Below are 19,977 nucleotides of genomic sequence, written 5' to 3'. Positions count from 1 at the left end.
GTTATCTGCCCTGGCAGGCTTTGCTCGTGTCCTGAGATGCGGCACTAAGTATGAATTGCCGGTCTTGGGAGCGATGCCCGGGTGCAGTCTGCGCCTCGAACGCAATCCATCGAACCGAGTGCAAGGAGAGCTAAGATTGCCAGCCTTTGTTCCCGAGCTTTGAAAACTCAACTCCAGTAGTTACAATGAGCTGTCTTCAAGTGGATCTATAAATAAACTGCTACTGTTCCTCTTTGTCACGGAGAGCTTCGGCGTCTTCCAGAGATGTCGCTCTGCCACTCATGAGAGACGAGACGCTTCTCGTCTGTGGGGCAGCTGCAGCCACCAGCAAGCGGGGCCGACACAGAGTTTGTGATGACAACACGCTCCCTTTTAAAAAGCCACAGTCCTCCAAGATTAACTACACAGGGAGAAATGTCGCTTTGCACTGGGGAAACCTGGCAGAGAGGTCAGCATCACCACCGAGCAAGGTCAGGGCCTCTGATAACCAGTCCTGGTGGCACAAGCCCCGTGCCGTCGTGCACGTGTGGCTTCGATGCTGCGCTTGTCAGAAATGCACGGCCTCACTCCAGTCACGAGAAAAGGTCAGACAGACCCAGGCGAGGGGCGTTTGGCCACATAACTAATCAGTACTCTTCAACAGTGTCAAGGTCGTGGAAGACAAGGGATGCGGACGGGCTAACACAGTGCAGGAGCTGAAGGAGAAATGGCTACGTGAGGCGTGAGTTGCTGGGTCGGATTTTAGGGCATCAGGATCCAAGGACATTAGTAAGAAGCTGGCGGAAGGAGGTCCAGTGGGGTCCTGGGTCTGCTCACTGGCATGGTCCCAGTGCTGGCTTCCTGCGGCGATCATTGTACTGACGGTTACGTAAGATGTTAACACTGGGGAGCCTGGGGGAGGGATGGATGGAAATTCTCTGCACTATTTTTTGCAACTTTTCTCTAAGTCTAAAATTAGCTCAAAGCAGTTTAAATTTTTTTTTTTTTTTTTTTTTTTTAATCTACAGTCAACACTTGGGCTTTATCAGAAGCCTCGATCTCCCTCCCAGGAAGTCCCGCAGTTCTGTTTGCTGTGGGCGGGCGGGTGTTTCTGTCTCGAGGTGGGGGTAGGTGACCCGAGGTGCTCAGTGCCCAGCCAGGTGGGGGCCCACGGCCATGTCAGTGGAACCAAACTGAGCCAGGCCGGCCCTCCCGGAAGCAGGAGGTGATCAGCGGGAACGCTCTAACAGAGGCCCCGGTCACTCCCAGAGGCACCCTGCCCATTTACACACGTTCGTGCAAAAGCCAGCAGCAGTAACCAGACCCCACACTCACACTCGACTGGCTTGGAAGAGCTTTGGCAAGACCGCCGAAGAATTAGATGATTTTTAAGAAACTAGAATTCCTCTTGGGTTCAGGGCTATGTTTAGAAGAAGTTTCCTCTCCTGTTGGACTCCGGAACCCTAAATTATAGGGCAGACAAGACTGTAGTATATCTAGCCCACAAGCGTGTGTGGGGAGTACAGTACTGGTTTTCTTCTGAGCTCTGAGTTGAGAAAACAGCCGTGCCTTTCTCCACTCAAGTGGCTGGTGCCGCGGGTGAGCCCAGACGAGCTCTGTCCGGCCCCCCGCTCTCCTCGCCAGGGCCGGGCTTAGCAAACAGGGAGGCAGCCAGACAGGGGTGCCTGCTTACTTCCCACGAGGGCCAGTTGCCAAAGCCGAGGCCTGAGGTGCAGACAGAAATGTCTGTGGCCGTGAATCCCTGCACCCACTTGGCAGACTACGCAGTGAACGGTTTGCTGGACGATTCAGTCGAGAAGATTTCATCGTGGCGCGTGTGTGTGTCCATGTCTTCCAGTTTTGCACTCGGCCCTGCTTCAGAAACAGTGACACGCTTTGGTGTTTTAAGTGGGCAGTGGCCAGAAGTGATGCCCGCCTGGGTCTACACAAGATGGCCCAGATCTTAGGCCTGGGTCACCTCCCTGTCCTCTCTCTGGCCCAGACTCCAGCTCCTGAATGTTTTTGTCTGTTTCAGTTCCCAGAGCAGACCGGGCTGGGAGTAAGGTCTAATGTTAGAGATAAGAAGAAAAAGAGAAATTTCTACCTGGAGCAGGTATCAGTGATTGACCGCCCCACCCACTGGAGGGGCACATTCTGGCAAGTCAGATCATGATATCTCTATGGGAAAATTCTAGCCACTCCTGGCTGCTGGCCAGGTGTGTGCAGACCTCGCCTGCTCTTGACTGTCAAGCTGTGTGTGGGCCCCTAAGTGGCCGAGGCCTGACATTCCATAGACTGGACAGCTGCTGCTCGGGAAAACCTGCCTGGGGACATCTGCTGACAACCAGGGAGACCGAGGCTTTGGGAACGAACTACGCTGAAATGTGACACTCCCGTCTCGTGTTTGGAAACTAATCCCCAGACCAGTGGCGAACCTCTCGGGCCTGACCCGGGGCCTGACCCGGGGTCTTCAGCCTTGCGTTTTGCCCGTTGGTAATGTCCCGTGGAAAGGTGGTGATTTGCACCTTGAGTGCAGAGTGGTGGTGACGGGTGGTTTCAAGTGCAGTGTCATGTGATGGGAGATTGGGCTCCCAAGGGCATTTCAGTTTCAACTGCATTTTTTCGAAATCAGGCTTATTAATATATAAATAGTAACATTCACCGTTTTAAAAAGTGAACTCTTCTCTGCATTTTGACACATACTCATGTAATTACCACCGTGATCAAGGTAGAGAATGACTCCATTAGCCCAAAAAGTTCCCTTGTGCCTGCTCATAGTTCTGCAGCCCACTCCCTCCAGCCCCAGCCCCAGCCCCAGCCCACTGCTAATCTGCTATCACTGTGGACTAGTTTGCATTTTTCAGAATTTGATATAAATAGAATCATAGTTACATATTCTTTTGGTCTGGTGTCTTTCAGCCAAATTATTTTGAGATTCACCCATGTTACACGTATCAATAGTTTGTTGCTTTTTATTGCCGAGTGGTACACCATCAAATGGATACACCACAATGTGTTTATCTGCCTATTGGTGAACATTTGGGTTATTTTCAGGTTTTGGCTATTAAAAATAGAGCTGCTATTAACCGTCATATACATATGTTTCTACATAGATATATATTTCCATTTTTCTCGGGTGTAAATACCTAGGGGTTGAACGTGGGTATGTGCGTATTTAACCTTGTGAGTCATCGTCGAACTGTTTCCCAAAGTGGTCGAACCATCTTGTGTTCTCCCCAATGGGGCACGGCACACCACGTTTCTCCACCTCATCGCCGTTCTAAAGTATGCGATGATCGCTTACTGTGTACAAAAACTTGCATTTTCCTAATGGCTAATGATGTGGAGCAAATGTTTATGTATTTGTCTGCCATCTTTCTTTGTTCTTTGGTGAAGTATGGGTTCAAATCTTTTGCCTATTTTTAAATGTTAGATTGTTCATCTTCCCATCGAGTTTTGAAAGTTCTCATACGTGCTGGGTACGAGTCTTTACCAGGTATGTCACTTGGAAATATATTCTCCCAGTGCGTGGTTTGTGTTTTCATTTTCTTAACAGTGTCTTTCAAAGAGCAGATGTTTTGAGTTTCGACAAAGCTCATTTTATTAACTTTTTCTTTTATGGACCATGCTTCGGGGGTCATAGCTAAGAAATCTTTACTTAGCCCAAGGTCACAAAGATTTTCTCTTATATTTCAGAAGAAAAATGTATGCCAATATTGTAGTTGTAGGTTTTACTTTTAGATCTGTGATCCATTTCGAGTTACTTTTTTGTATATGGCGCAGGATATGTACTGAAGTTCATTTTTTTGCATATCGACATCTAGTCGTTCCGGCGATTGTGGAAAATATTCTTTCTTTGGACTAAGTTGTTTGCGTACCTTCGTTAAATATTAGCTGACCGGGTATCTGAGAGTCTATTTCTGGACTCCGTTTGTTCCGTTGATCCACGTGTCTGTCCTTTGACCAGCACGGCATGGTCCTGATCGCTGCAGCTTTAGGCTGAGTCTTCAAGTCAGGTGGTATGAGTCCTCTAACGTTCTTTTTTCCAAAACGTTTTTGGCTTTTCTAGTTCTTTTGCTTTTCCATACAAATTTTAGAATCAGCTTGTGATTCTTGTAGGTGATTTGGGGGAGAATAAAACAATTGAGCCTTCAGTACATGAACATGGTCTGTTTCTTCACTGATATTGGTCTTTGATTTTTCTCGTTGTAGTGTTCGGCATACAGATTTTGTACATATGTTGTTTGATTTGTATCTAAGCATTTCGTTGTGGGTTGAATGGTGCCTCCCCCTAAGATATGTCCATGTCTGAACCCCCAGAAGCTGTGAATGTGACCCGATTTGAGAAAAAGGTCTTTGTTGTTGTAATTAAGTTAAGAATCTTCAAGATGAGGTTATCCTGGATTATTGGGTTGGCCTCAAATCCAATGACAAGTGTCCTTATAAGAGACATGTGGAGAAGAAGCACCTGTGAAGATGGAGGCGGAGATTGGAGTTTTGCAGCCAAGGGATCCTAGAGCCACCAGAAGAAAGGGTGGGACAAGAAAGGGTTCTCTCCCAGTGTCTCCAGAGGGAGCACAGCCTTGGACACCTTTACCTCACACCTCTGACCTCCTGAACTCTGAGAGAATAAGTTTCTGTTACTTTAAGACACCAAGTATGACAGTGTTTTAGAGCAGGTCTAGGGAACTGGTTACACATTTTGTGTTTTCTGGTGCTATTGAAAATATAATGGCCAAGAATTTTCAAAAAATAATGAAAGACATCAAACCACAGATCTAAGAAGCTCAGAGAAATGATAAGTGGGCTGAAGAAAAACAAAACAAAACAAAAGCCCATACAAATTATACTCAAGCTTCCGAAAACTGAAGGTTCAGAGACAAGCTTGAAGGTAGGTAGAGAAAGGAGCCACGTTATACACGGGGATCAAAGGCAGGAATTAAAGAATTATTCTCATACGAAACTATACAAACCAGAAGACACTGAAGTAACATCTGCAAAGTTTTCAAAGACAAACCAGAGTTCTATACTCAGCGAAAATATCTTTTAGAAATGGAGAAATAAATACTTCTTTTTAGACACACAAAAGCTGAGAGAATTCATAACCAGCAAACTTGCATTATAAGAAATGTCTTTTGTCCTGGGATTCCAGTCGCACACGTTACACAGTCTGCACAGCTTATGGAACAGCTCCATTCTGTTCTTTTCCCAGTTATGTTCCGGTTTGAGGAATTGATCTGTCTTTAAGGTCACTGAATTATTCTCCTCTACCAAATTGAACCTTATCATGGCCCAGCAAAGCAATTCTTATTTCTAGCATTTCCATCAACTCATAATTTCTACCTTTCTGCTGAAATTCTCCACCTGTTCGTGTGTGTTGTCCACACTTTCTAGTAGAAACTTTAACATATTAATTATAGTTATTTTAAATTCTCTGTCCAGTAGTGCCACCATCTAAGTCATCTGAATCCACATCTCTTAACAGTGAGTTTTTTCCTTTGCTCTTTTATGTGTCTCATAATCTTTGACCGAATGCCAGACGTTGCAGATAGGACGGTGGAGATGGGGAGGTAAATAGTCTCATCGGGAGTCAAGCTTAGTTTAGTGTTTCTATGTACTCAGAATGAGGTCTGGGCGTCTGAAGGTTTTTCTCAACGTTCCTGCCCCACCCCCAACTTTCAGCCTTTCTTCAGGGCGTGCCCGTCAGAGGGCGTCTGTCCCCACGCTCTTGTCCCTCTCTCAGCCACAGGCTGCTGTTCCTCGTTCCATGGTTCTTGCTAGCTTTGTTGGGGGGAGTTCCGTTGCCCTGGCGCAGCTTCTGTCTTGGGCCCTATGTCCCTGGGTCTCAGTCGGGCGTCCTCATGAGTCCTGCCCCTGCCCCAGCCATAGGCGACCTCCGTGACCTCGGCTCAGGATGATTTCCTGCCTCTCCCCCAGGGATCTATTTTTGCTCTTTCCCCGTATCTTAAGGATTTTGTTCTGTAGGGGAGGAGGTCCCCTCCTCCAGGATGGTTTGCTCCCACCCACTGCCCTGTCCTCGTCGTTCTCACGGGAGCCCGGTGGAGGTTTGTGGAGGGGAACCTGTGAGTGGGTGCAAACGCCCCTTGTATCTGTGGCCCCCCTAGGGGTTCTTCACTCTCATCCTGTCCACAGTCAGCCTCTAGCGATTTGTTAAAACTTATAACTCAGTTCTCACCCACTTGAATAGCACTGGGTGTCCCTTGTGTGTTTTGCCAAAGGTGAGCTGTGCTCACTTCCTGTTTCCCTTGGGAGAGTCTGTCTTTCCTTAGATGTTAGGCTAGTTAACTCTGTGGCCTGGGCTCTCAGATTGTCGGTCTTTCTCTTACTAGGATGTGGTTAATGCTTTCCCCAGCTTTCTATGATGTTAGGCTAGTTAACTCTGTGGCCTGGGCTCTCTGATTTAAGAGAGACGATGATTCTTTCAGATTGTCGGTCTTTCTCTTACTAGGATGGGGTTAATGCTTTCCCCAGCTTTCTAAATCTTAGGTGAAGCTCCTTACCCATACCTGCATCTTAATGAAAAATTGAGACCATAGTCAATCCAGAGACCAGTCAAGAAGTTAACCCCGACGGGTTGATTTCTTATCGCAAGAAGACCTGCAAGCTGTCTTGTTTTGTTTTTCTAATGAAAACTTATGAGGTGATGACCCATGTGTTTGAGTGGCTGAGATCAACCACAGATATTAACACGTTTCCTTCTGAGTGCGAAGTGCTGAGCTCGTGGTGGCGTAGGACAGGCTGGCAGCAACGGAGCCAAGCAGAAGGTTAACCTACTGTTGAGAGCCCAAGGTCCCACATGGGGGGCGGGGGTGAGAGGGGACAGCCAGGACCCCAAGCGAGATCTCCACAAAGTCAGATTCATCTATTCTGAGTTTCACCTTCTCTTCTCTTTTGATGTTAAGACGTTTCTCTTTGGCAAAGGCGAACATTGTCCACTTGGTGCAGCAATATGGGCGTGTACGCGTGGGTTGATGTCACTGCGATTTCACTCATGGTGCACCTAACAGAGCCACCTGGCAAGGCCCCGCGTGCATGTTGGTGCTGGACAGACAGCGTGGATGTGGTTTTCTCCAGAAACGCTGTGCTGCTGTCATCAGTCGCCACCCGGGCGCGTGCGTCTCTTCCCACGCTTGTCCGTCACCTCTGCTTTATCGCTTGGTTAGCAAGCTCCCGGGGGAATGCTGCATCTCTGGTGTGCAGGTGAGTCGCCGCAGTGCTGTGTGGGGCAGGGCCGCTGGCCCTTTGCCTTGGGAAGGTTTCATTACACAGGAATGTCACCATGGCGGGCTTGGCTCTTAGAGGCATCGAGTGCTTGCAGAGGGCCTGTCTGCGTTCAGCTCCGTGCCAGGCAGGCATTCCAGGGCAGGCGGGGTGGGGAAACGATACGGAAAGTATTAGACCCAAGAGCCGGGAGCCTCCATAGGGATCCAAGAGGAGCTGGGCCTGGAAGCACAACTGTGGGCCGTGTCACCTGTCAGGGCCGCCCGATGTCAGGGAACTGCCTCTACTTCGGGTTCAGATCCCAACGCTGTCATTTCCCAGGTGACTAAGAGCAAGTTATTTAGCCTCCCTGAGCCTTCTTCCCCATCTGAAAAGTAAGGTTAAGAATGCCTGCTGTGAAGGCTTCAGCGACGTGACGTGGGAGATGGCTGGCACACAGGCAGCGAGAGCCATCGCCACGTGCGGGACTGGCAGTGTGTTTCCTGCCGTGCCGTCTGCTGCTGGGAGTGGACAGGGAAGCAGACAGGCGCTGTGTCCTGTTGAAAGTAATATGGGGACCGAGGGGCATGGCCTGTAGCCCAGCAGCAGGACCCTGGACTTGTGAGCGGGGCTCCAGGCTGGGTACCTCCCTCAGCCCCGCCTGTCTGAGTCCCCGTCTCCTTTGCTGTGAAATGGACATGGCCCGTGGAAGCTGGGAGTAGGTGGGAAAGCGTGGCGGTTCCACGGCCCTCTCTTCCAATGGCTGCCCTCCCGGCTCGGGCACGTGGCTGCTGTCCTCAAGGTCCGCCCCACGCCTTTACCACGGCCATCGTCCCCGCGCGTCCAGGGGCCCAGCTCAGCACCGTCAGTTTCTGGGCTGTTCTGTGGAAACACTCAGACTTCCCATGCCCTCCACCCCAGGCAGTAGGCAGCACCCACCTGGCCTTGAGGGTGCCAGCTGTTGGGACACAAGGCTGCCCAGCTCTGCCCTTCTTCCGGTGGCCTTTCCTGAGGGAGCCAAGGAGACTCGGTGTCCAGAGGAAGAATGTGCATGTCTGAATTGGGATCTCATGGAGTAGAGGGCACAGGACTGAGAACGTGTCTGAAGAAAGGTTTTCTGGTGGTTCAGATAAGCGCTTCTCACAGCCCAGCCCTTCGGAGGGCAGGCCCAAGTCATCACCTCCATTTACAGATGAGCAAGTGGGGGCCCAGATAGGCTGCGCCTCCTTCTTGCCCAGGGCCACGTGGCCGGGCAGCAGTGGAGCTCGCATGTCCGCCAGGTCACTGCTGTCCCGCTGTTCTCTGCTGGGCCTGAGGATCCGCCGCGGGAGGTGAAGGCCGATCGAGGCCTCTGAAAGGCTTCCTTTTGGGATGGACCCCTGGCACTGAGGCCTGGAGTGCACTGGTTCCCGGAGAACAGGAGGGGCCCAGCCGCAGTGGCCACAGTGCCGCAGCAGACGTGCTGACGGTGGGCGTGTGGACATGGTGTGGCTCTGTTTCCAAGAATACCCTCTGGCTGGTGTCACATTCGAGTTCTCGTTAACCACCAAGGCCTGTGTTTGTTTTAAGTTCAAATTGATGTGCACTCGAGAGTTTGTTATCTCTGAGATGAGAATAGTTCCCTAAGGAGAATACACAGGTCACCCCAGCTCTGTGGAGCGTGTGGCACATGGGTAGCCGGCAGGCTTTGAGACGAGTGCAGGCAGGAGACAGACGCATGGGCGGGCAGCGGGCCGGTGCACAGGCCAGCATTGGTCCTCCCGCTCAGGTGTCCTGGCGCTGAGACACAGTGGCCAGAGGGACAGGCAGGGATGGGGCAGCAGTGTGGCAGGCCCAGGTGTGCGGGAGCACAGAGGAGCTCCTGCTCGGGAGTGCGGGGCTGCAGAGCGCGTGGAGGACGGGCCGCTCGGAGCGGGGGAGAGAGGGTGATGTGGCCTTCCTGCGGGAGAGGGCCGGGAGCTGGGTGCAAGGGCGCAGAGGCGGGGACGCCATGGGAGGGGGCGGGCCCAGAGCAGGACGCCTTGTCGAGGGGCTCGAGTTTTCTCCCGGAGCCGGCGGGGAGCCCTGCAGGACTGGCGAAGCCGGGGAGTGCCGTGGTGACATTTGGAGTGCCGGTTGGTGAGGCCATGGTTTAAAACCCCGAACCCAGTGTGGCTGCGTCGTTTGGTCACTGGGGCTCTGGGCCAGCTAAGAGTGAGCCTCTCTGAGCACGTCATTGCCACAGAGGGTGGTAGGTCCCCAGACCAACGCTGAGGCATCTGCCGGCCGCATCCTTGGGGACGTGGAGCCCAGCACACGGCGCTTCTCACCGGGTTCGGGCCCCCTCCTCACGTCTGCTCCTGGCTCCGCTTCGAGGACTGGCCCTCTGTTTCCTCGAGCACTCATTCAGGACTGAAGGCTCTCTCCTTTCCTTCTCTTCAGCCAGAAATGGAGTTCCCCATCCCGCCAGGCAGAGGCAGGAGTCAGGAGTCAGGGCAGAGTCAGCCCCAGGAGCCCTCCAGCATGCCCCAGACGCTGACCAGCACGCTGGAGCACATCGTGGGCCAGCTGGACGTCCTCACCCAGGTAGGCCGTGACTCGAGTTCACACGTCGTCTGCACTTGGCCTGGCTTTTGTACCATTTGAAGTTGGCCGGCAGGTGCTGGGATTTTAAAAGGCATAATTTTGATGGCCCTATTTTCCAGCGCAAGGTAATGAAATGGTAGTGCCTGCCCTGAGGTCCTGGCTCTCGGGCCATCCAAACCCTAGCCAAACCTCTGGACCCCCAAATCACCAGTGCTGGTTCCTGCCAGGGTGTGCCCGCCCAGGCCTGGCCGGGGCCACAGCAGAGCTCTGAACAGAACGCTGTCCATTCCTCCCACTCTTCTCTGGGTGGCACTTGGGGACGGGAGTCGGGGCATCCGGGAGCCCAGGCTCTGGGTGACAGCTGACACTGTTCCTCCCCTCTGAGTGACCTGGAGAACTCCCTGGGCTCTGCAGTCCTGGTGCGTTTGTGAGGCGTGGTGGTCGCAGGCTCTGCCTCCCACGTTCATGGTGAGGATTCAAGAAGGTGAAGCTGTAGGAGGTGTTGGCCTGTGCCAGGCCCTAGGTTGCTAGGGCGCCAACCACCCTCGTCAGCGAGACGGACGTGGGCCACCCTGAGGGGGCGTGTGTGCGTCTGGCAGCTCATACCACAGACCTGGGGTGCAGCAGTTTCAATGAGAACAAAATGCTCTGACGAGGCAGCGGCCAGCAGGGGCGTCTCGTCCCGGGGCGAGGCCGGCCCTGGTCGAGAGAGCAGCCTCCTGCAGGTCCGGAGGGGCCCTGGGCACACCTAGGCTACGAGCGAAGCCCGGTGTGGCTGGCGTGGGGCCCGAGGGGAGCGGGGTAGGCAAGATTTAAAGGTCCTCAGGTCCCTTCTTGTCTCCGGGTGCGGTCACCCCCGTCCTGGGCCAGCACGTGGGTAGAGCGAGGGTGTGGGAGGGACGCAAAGGACCCTTGAGCTTGTGACGGGAATGGAGCTGCAGTGTCTTCACGTCCTTTACTTCTGCATCTGGGACTCAGTGAGGAAAGCCCCTCCACCTCATGTCACGTGGTCCACGGCGTGTCCCAGCGTCCCGGCTGGGACTGCACACCTTGGACCCGCCGAGGGGAGGACATTTGAAGGGAAAGGCCCAGCTCAGTGACTGGGGGACGGTGGGACTGTGGGCACATCACGCAGACGTTTCTGAAAACCACGAGCCTGTGAGAGGGAGGCGTGGGCTGAGAGAGAGAGGAGCAACGTGCAGACGCACAGTCCCCACCCCAGCCCCAGCCGAGGCCGCCACGCCTGCCCGTGTCCTTCACAGCCTCGTCAAGTGAGAGCGGGGAGGTGGAATCACTTAGAACCTCAGAGGATAAAATTGGAAATTAAGTCTGAGAAGATGGTTAAATATAGCCTCGCAGGCTCCAGAGGCGCATGACACTAAACACAGTTCCCGTCGCTGTTCCGCGGAGTGCGTGGAAGGTCTGCTGTGTGTTTGGCCGTCAGGAGTACCAGAGTAACTAAGCAGCTGGCCTCCGAGAACAGTGAAGGCTCTCCTGTGGCTTCGGCGGGACCTGGCCTCGCCTCCCTGAGCCAGCGCCATTGCAGACCCAAACGGCACCCCGCCCACCCGACGCCAGGCCCGTCGTCCAGTCACCTGCTGTGCCCAGCAGCGTGCGCTCCTGAATGCCGGAGTGCGGTGTGTGCCCACGCGCTCCACGGGTCCTCAGGAATCTGGGTCCCCACGTGGAGCCCCAGGCGAGGCCTTGGAGTGCTGCCAGTTTCAGAGCAGTGCGTGGTGCATTTGCGCCGACCCTCGGGCCCAGGCCCAGCACTCCTGCAGTCAGGGGGTTCCGGCCACAACCAGGCTGTCCCCACTGGGGTTGGAGCTTCCCGCCCCTCCTCTTGGGGCCAGCCTGGCCAAGGGCAGCCCCCTCTCTGGCAGCTCCCTTGAGGACAAGAGCCGGGCACCACCCTGTCCTCCTATGCGGGTGGCTCAGCCAGGCTCTGGGCCCCCTTGGTCTGCGGGTATCAGTCTCGGGTGCTGCCCCTCAGCGGGCGCCCTCTCCATCTCAGCATCCCTGTGTCCCAACTCCTACCCCAGAGCCACCCGTCTGAATCGTGCTCCCGGCCCCGTCACTGCCCCTCACTGCCCCTGCCCTCCCCCACAGGGACATCTCCTTCAGAGTGGCCTCTGAGAGGGAACGGGCTTCGGGTCCTTTGGGCCTCCATCCTGCAGAACATCCTTCCAGGGAAGAGCTGTGTCCCCTTACCCTGGTCCTCTGTGGGAGAGGCCCCTCACCCCTGTGACATTGCTGTTGGGGACTCTGCTGGTTCCTCCGCTGAGCTCCTTGGGACCCTGGTCCCAGCTAGACACCATGTGCTGAGCGGCCCGGGTTAGTCTGGCCTCGCGTCACTAGCAGCTGTGGGGAGCAGAGGTCCCCCATTGGGTTTCAGGGTGCTCTGCCCAGGCCAGTGAGCCACCTGCCCTCCCTCTCTAGAGAGAGCCTGGGCACAGCCGCCCTCCTGGATCGGAGGCCAAGCCCACCGTTCGTTATTGGTGACCTTGGGCAGGCGACGCCACTCCCCTGTGAAGTGGGAATGGCCAGGCCTACCTGGCTAACGATGCGCTGGGCAGCGCCGGCCGTGTCGTGAAGCACAGCAGTAAGTCCATGTTCTCCAAGGGGCAGGGCGGCAGCTGACCCAGCAGCATCAGGAGTGGACATTCCTCAGGCCTCTGGAACTGCTGGAATGTTTTTGGGCTGCCAGCGACACTCCGGCGGTCCTCCTGGGCAGTGGGATGAGAGGGAGAGAAACATGTCTTCCCCCAGGGCCCGGAAGGAGGAGGGCCAGGAGGGGAGGGGGCTGGAAATTGGGGCTGGAAATTAGGGCTGGGTCATGGGGCCCGTTAGATGGGGCCTCGAACCCAGACCCAGGCGTCAGGGCCAAGACTGAAGCTCTTCAAAGACGTATCCTTCTCACGGCAGCTCTTGAGTCAAGTTATCATCGTGGTTTTCGAGGAAAATGTATTTCCTAGCAGTAGAATTTAGATTTTTCTTGGGGAGACATTTTGCCCCTCAGAACTCCTCCTGGGAATTCTCAGGAGTGACTCGGATGGCGGCCTGGACTACGGGTGCTGTGTGTGCGCCCCTCTTCCTCGTGAGCCTGTCCTAACTCCCCAAGCCCTCGCCTGCCCTCTGGAGAGAACACACACCTGTCCTGTGGGCACCTGGGCACGGACCTGCTGGCCTGCCCCACGTCTTCTCTTCTCGAGAAAGCTGGCTCCACCTCAGTGGCCCACGGGGTCCAGAGAAAAGCCCAGACCAGGGCTTAGAAGCCTCGGCCACTCCGACCCAGCTTTGCCTCTTTGCAGCCATGTGGACATGGGGAAGACGTGGCTTCCTCCTCTGCAGAGCGGGCACTGGAGGGCCCGCACCCCTCCCTGTCCCGTGGAGTGGACAGCATAGGTCAGCATCGCAGGCAGGGCCGGGACTTCCCTTAGGGCCTTCTTTCCATGAGTTTCCGCTCATATCCGCCACGGCCAGGCCCCTCCCATTGTGGCCACACCTGGAAGAAGGACTCCAGGGTGGACCCCCGAGGCCGCCAAGCTGCCCACTTGGTGATGGGCATTTCCTGGGTGTATAGACAGAGGCCCTGGCATTTCCTGTCGTGTTCTTATGGGGGTGTCACCAAGCGACTTGGGGGTCCCTTTCACGGAAGCGGGAGAGCTAACCAGTGAGCAGGGCGAGGCTGTTCTCCACGGCTGGCACCCCTGCACGAGCTCACCCCTCACCGGCTCCCTCCGCGTCCTTCACAGACTCCTGAGTGGCAGGGGTCGGGGTCATGTCTGGAAGTCGCGAGGTGCCGGATCTTCCTCAAGGCCGGCCTGGCATCTGGGAGGCTGCAGTGAGGGCCCTGGGCCGACAAGCAGCGCGGTGGTTTTGCCTCAGAAGCCCACAGCAAAGTTATTTTTGACTCCAGTTTCGTATCTTGCTGTTTTTTAAAAATACCGAGCCATGAAATCTCTGCTGCAACTGTTGTTGTACGACACCCGCGCTTCCGGCTGGCTACGGCAGGCTACAATGTCACGTTCCAGCTCCTGTGACTCACTGGGTGGGGCAGGCCCCGCCCCCTGCCGGTGTGCGTCTCTGGCGTTTGAGTTTTTAAACGTCCAGGTTCTTGTAACTGCTGATCTAACTCAGCTAAGGGTTTTTGCCCATTTGCTCTGGGACACCCGACCCCCCGCCGCCCCGTGGTCCTGTCCACCCCAATTGGTTGGCCGCTCAGGTGGGGCGTCTAGTTCCTGACTGGTGGGAAGGTGGGAGCCCTGGGCCTCCCTGGCGTGGGCCGAGCCGCCTGGCCACCCTCGGACTGTTGGTGGCCCTCCTCCCTGGGCAGACCAGCCATTGTTTGTGGACACAGGCTCCAGATTTTCAGACACTTAACTCCATGTTCCCTGGGGGCTGGTCCTCCCAGGTGTGCCCAGACCGAACTTGTTGGGAGCACGCCTGTGTGCCCCCCGCGACCCCTGTTTGTGGCTGTCGCCCGCACACACAGGCAGTGCCGTGGGGACGCTTGTGCTGCTTTCCACAACCGCGAGCTTTCCCTCCACGTCGGCACAAGTAGCCACCTGCCTCCGTCGTCCAGAGTGGGTTCGGGGGTCCTCCCTTCGTGGACACAACCCTGGCTCAGAGTCGACTTTGGGACAGCCTGAGCTCCCGCCACTGGGTTAGGAGTCAAGAGGCTCCTTTAGGCTCTGTTAAGAGGCTCCTTCCTGGGGAACTCGGGACTCGGGACATACTCTGGTCTGTGCCGAAGACGCACTTGGAGTCTGACTCCAGCTGTGCAGAGGGGCTGGGCCCTGGCCCTTCCCAGCCCTGTCGCTCTTTTTGGCAGTTTATCCACAGGTTCCTCTGGCTTTGCAAATGCAGAGGCTCGGGGTGCTGGGGGTGGGGGGCATTGCTGTGTCTTCGCCAGTACCAGGGCAGGGCCATGCTGAGGGTGAGCTCGTGTTTGTTACGGGGTGGGGGTGGGGGCTGGATGGCAGCCCCATCTTCCATCCTCCCGTCTGTGGTGGTGGCAGCAAGCAGCACCCCCTCCCCATCGAAGCCGTATGTTGGAGGCCGCAGCCCGCCAGATGGGCTCAGTCTGGCTGCGGTTCCCTCTGGGGCCTGGGGACGGTCACGGTCTTACGATATTTCTCCTGTGAGGCCCCAGCAGGCCTGGCGCCGGGGGCGGGACAAGGGACACCACTCAGACTGACTGGGGGCTTGCTCAGAGCAGGGAGAAGGGGGCTCCAGGTGACCTGCTCTTGCTCTTCTGGGGACCCAAGGGCCCTCTGAGGAAGGGTCAAGCCCAGGCCCCAAGAGGGGCCTATGTGAATATTGTGGTTGTGACAGGCAGCCCCAAGGCTCTGGGACTGACCGTCGCAGCTGACCCTGAGGCCGCTTGGTGCTCTCCCAAGTGAAGGGCTGCAGAGGAGGGCCAGGGAGCCGCGGTTGGCCCGCTGTGTCTAGGCCTGGGCTGCGGTACAGACCCCCACTGTGCCCACTGGGACCGCCGCCGGAGGGAGGAGAGAAAGCAGAGGACGCTCTGGGGACAGGACGTGGCACTGGGAGGAGTGGTCTGGGCCCAGCTGGTGATCTAGAAAACTGGCCAAGGTGAGAGGCCAGGCTTCCCACCGGGGGTCCGCGGGCACTCGCCCGGGCATGGGAGGCCAGCAGCCCATCTTCGTCCCTAGGGTGGTCCTGTCAGCAGGGCCGCAGCCCAATTTGGCAGGTGTACTAAGGTTTCTCAGGCCTCCAGTGAGCTACCACGCCGTCTCTCTGACTTGGGACAATTGTGTTCAGGTTCCAGTAGATAACTACTGCGTGTGGATTATTGGACAGCTCAGCCTCGGGAGAGCTGAGATGCAGGAGGTGGCCACAGCTAAGGCTCTCACCCCATGCTTAGCCCTGTTTGCATTCACCCTGGAGTCAGGGTACAGCGGAGCCTGGGGCCGAGCGGTGACTGGCGTCCTGTACCTTGGCACCTGTCCCTGTTGTGTCCTTGGCTTCCCTGGTGGCCTGAACGCAGTCCAGTGCCACAGGGCATGCCGCTCAGGTCTCCCTCTCGGCGTGGGCATCGCCCCAGGTCCCAGCAGCATCCGGTTTTATGGGGCGTCGTGAGTGGACCCGCTGTTCATAGCTTCTCCTTTGGGGATGAGCAGTAATACGGAAAATCTTATGTTTATTTAAAAGGAATTGCTGTAAAGCCACGAGGAAGGTAAATTAGCCAAGATTCCTTAATCCCAGGGCTAATCCCGCAATAGAAAACAGTATTTCATGTACTTCCTGAAGAGAGCTGAACCTCAGTAGAGGGGGGCTGGGGGATGCAGAGAAACCCTATATCCCTGAGATAATGGGAACCAGAAACACAGACCTGTGGGCTCAAAGGACGAAAGCTCGTTTTGTGCTGTTAGCAACAGACTGGGGGGCAAAGGGAGGTCGTTAAAAAGATAGTCGCTGAATCCAGAGAGGTCGGGAGGAATTTCTTTAGAAACCCGGTTTCCTGTGCATCATCTGTGTGTGCTCCTGTGCCAGTTAGCATGTCAGATGTCAGCACGAGACGGATCCCCACTCCTCGGAAGTGAGGCCTCGGAGCAGTTTGTAGTCCTCATGATCGGGCCTGAGGTGGGGAGGGGAGGAGCTCAGCTGCTTCCTGGACTCCTGCCCCACTTGGTGCACCCCCACTTCCTGCTCTGGCTAGGAGGCCCCCTCCCTCTCTGGGACAGCTGGCGGGATGGGGGAAGGTGCCCCTCTGGCCTGCTGGCCCCCCCTCCCCCCTGCCCCACACTCTCTGTCCCCTGAAGCCTGCCTGGTCCAAGGCCCAAGCTGGGGGAGTATTCCTCACCACCAGGCGGGCTCACCGCAGACGAGGGGCCCTCAGGGACTTGTGCTCGCTGTGTCCCCCAGGGCTTGGGGCTGGGCGTCTGCCATCCCGCACTCAGTGTGTACCTGTTACATGCCAGGAGCTGTACCTGGAGGCAGGACAATAGTGAGCAAGACTAGACGGAAGCCCTATCCTCGTGGTGCTGGCATTTCGACCTGCGCATGGCAGCAGGCTGCTGGAGGGCTGGTGTTCGTACCCCTGTGCTGTAGATGTGAGCCTGGGTGGAGGCTGGGGCTGAGAAGCAAAGCCTTGGACGTGGAGAGGGCTGGCCTCAGACCAGCAGCCTCTGTCCTCGGGGAGCGGGGCTGGCCCCTCTGGCCCCTCGGGCCCCTAGTCACCTCTGGCGTGGCAGTGGGCTGGCCCTGTGCGTGCGTGTGCGCGCGTGTGCACGCAGTCAGAGCCGGCGCTGGCGGGGGGCGAGGCAGAGCAGGCAGGCGCTGGGCCCAGCAGCTCCGCTTTGATCTGACAGCTCCCCAGGCCCCACAGCGAAGAGATCCCCTTTGACTGCCTCTGTTTTAGATCGCTAGGATCTGAGAGAAGTAAAGCCGTGCTGCAGGGAAGATTGATTCCACATTTTTCCATCTTTGCGATGAAACCAAAGGAAAGTTAGACATTCTGTGTGGCACAGTTGAGACGGGCGTTGAGCCAGTGGCCAGCCCTGGGATGCTTCCTGTGGCCCGGCACAAGTGCCCCAGGGGTACAGCTGGCTGACCGTGCCCTCTCCCTGAAACCCAGGGCAGCTGAGACCCCCTGGCCCCCAGTAATTTGGCTCCCGTGTTGGGAAGCAAGGGGAAACTGCCTGGGGAGCCCAAATTAACCACAGGCCTGGAAATGATTAAAAGGAACTTTCCGTCCCAGGAGAAGCAGCCAGACCACCACGTGCCCTGATGGCTCAGACCCTCCCAGGCCTGACCACAGACTGGTTTCTCAGGGCCTCATCATCATGCCCAGGGCTCCCCAGTAGCCCAGCTCAGCCATGGCCCCCATAAGGGCAAGAGCTGGGGGCACCATGTTGCCCACAGTGTGCCCCTATTCCCAGCCTGGCACAGAGCGAGTGCCACAGAAGTACCGGTTATTACTACAGTGTTACAGTGGCTCTCTCGATGCCATGTACAGGTGAGAAGTTTCAGCCTTGAGTCAGGTAACTTGCCCAGGGCCACTTGGTAAGTTAGTGGTCAGGTTCAGATTCAAACTCAGGCCGTACAGCTCTGGAACCTGTGGTCTTGCCACATAGGGCTAAGGTGGGGACCTGGAGTCACTCGACAGCATTTTCCAAGGGCCCACACCCGTGCTCCAGCCGTGACGTTCTGGCAGACAAGGAGCAGCAGGTACCCGAGTGCTGGGGCTGGGACCAGGGGTCTTCCTGGGGGAGGAGGGTGTAGTGGGGTTTCAGGTAGGTGGGGCTTGGGCAGGAATTGCATAGTGACAGGCAGCACACGCCTTGAGTGTCACATGAATGTCAGACCAGGGAGACTGCCGTTATTCCTGAGCCCTTAGACAGGACAGGGACCTGGCAGAAGCAGTGTGCAAGGGCCCAGGAGTCACCGGGAAGCTGAGGCATAAAGATGGGGGCTGAGAGGGACAGTCACAGAGGGAAGTGCTGGGGCCTACGGTGCTGACTGCGTGTGGGGGCCTGGGGTGGGGACGCCTGCCCGGCCAGCCGACACAGCAGCCAGGGGCGTCCTGCACACGGGTCCGATGGTGAGGTTTGTTTTCTGCCCCCCGGTTAGCCCCTGCTGCGCCCTCCACTCCCCCTGCCCACACCGTAGCCCTGAGCCTCCTGCTCATGTGGCAGCCCCTGACCACTCCAGCCCTCACGTCCCACTTCGCATCTGGCCCCATTCGGACACCGTGCCCCAGGATCCTGGCTCCCAGGGCAGTTTTAGTGATCCTCGCTGCCGTGCCCCAAGCCCAGGCACAGTGCTCGAGGGGGCGTGTGGCTGGATAGAGGCTCTGTCCCTCCACCGGTAGTCTGTCTCTGGCCCAGCCACCCTGCCCACCTCCGTGCCGCCTGTCTTCCATGTTCGGAGGTGGCCAGGAGGGAATGTCACCCAGAGAACAGATAACAGTCACCCAACAGGGCTCCCACACACCTCGGGCCCTGCTCAGAGTAGGGAGTGGACGTGGAGGAGTGCTCTGGCCAGGTGGGGGGCTGCTGGGAGAAGGGGCTGCCCCCAGAGCTGGACAGGATTGGGCAGTGCGGGGTGTGGGGAAGCCTAGGGTGAGGACTGCCAGCGGAAGCATTTTGTAGGGAACTAGCCAAACAAACCTCTGAGAAATGCAGATGGCCGGCCGGCTGACACCGTTCTCCTCCCTTTCCCCCCCGAAATGCTGTTCGCTGTCAGCCCTGGCAGAGCAGCTTAACCCGAGGGGACTGGCGCGGTGGCCACGTCAGTGCCCGGAAGCCCCTGCCAGCCAGTCTCTTGTTCGGTGCACGTGATGGGCACCGGATGGGCGCATGGGAACGGGTGATGTCAGGAGGGCCCCATGGGTGTCCGACGGTCCCTCAGGGCTTTGCGCACACTGTAGCTCAGTGTTCCTGCTACGTCTGCACGTGGGGAACATGCAGGAAGCTTTCCACAGAGGTGGCAGTGGCTCTGGGAGGAGGAGCTGCAGGAAGGGACCTGGTTTGGAGAGTGTGTGTGCCCTTGGTCTCAGGTGCCAGTTGACGCCCTTCCGTCCACTGCCTGGTGTGGGATGAGGCAGCTACGGTCAGTGCCCGGGCCGAGCCTTCCTCCCAGAGCTCGCTGCGGAGCCAGCGCTCCACAGACTGGCCGCAGGCAAGAGGCCGCCGTCCCCCCGGCTACACCTGCTCAGACCTATGATTCTGGCGAGGCAGTGCCGGGGCGCGGGGGCTTCCCCAGTCCTGTCTCGTCTGGGCCAGGGGCCTGTTCCCCCTTCTCTGCAGCCTCTTCAGACCGGCCACCGCGGCCTCCTGACGGTTCTCTGTCCGCCATGTCCCTCCCTGCCTCAGGGCCTTTGCACTTGTGTCTCGTGCTTAGAATGCATTTTCTTTGGCCTGTCTCGTGTTCTTGCTTTTTTAACTTCCCTTTTGAATTTTAAGAGCACTTTTAAAACATTTACCAGCACTAGAAACACATTTGATGCCATAGGCTTCTTTTTTTTTTTTAATCTTAGAAAAATATTAATGAGAGCAGTATCTGAGAAGGACCTCCCGGACCCCCGGTCGGAGCCGAGGCTCTCCTTCCCGGCCCGCCGGCCCCGGCGTCAGCCCCAGAGCGGTGAGCCGCGACGGGCCCAGACTGCCCTCCGAGCCCGGCCTGCGGGTCAGACCGACGTCCTGCCCCTTTTCCTGCCTTCTCTCCAAACACAGAAAAGGGGAC

General features: G+C 56.7%; 1 protein-coding gene across 1 annotated transcript in view; it reads left to right on the top strand.

Annotated features, from left to right (window-relative positions):
* POC1A (POC1 centriolar protein A) overlaps positions 1–19,977 on the top strand; it is a 60,892-nt gene that overhangs the window by 33,914 nt on the left and 7,001 nt on the right. Inside the window, exon 10 of the mRNA XM_006909159.3 lies at positions 9,622–9,765. Coding sequence (XP_006909221.1) covers positions 9,622–9,765 — 144 coding nt within the window. The remainder of the gene's footprint in view (positions 1–9,621; positions 9,766–19,977) is intronic.

This window comes from Pteropus alecto, unplaced genomic scaffold, assembly GCF_000325575.1.
Source record: "Pteropus alecto unplaced genomic scaffold, ASM32557v1 scaffold53, whole genome shotgun sequence".
Classification (NCBI taxonomy): domain Eukaryota; kingdom Metazoa; phylum Chordata; class Mammalia; order Chiroptera; family Pteropodidae; genus Pteropus; species Pteropus alecto.
The sequence above is the reverse complement of the archived record's forward strand: the minus strand, read 5'-3'. Positions and strand labels throughout refer to the sequence as shown.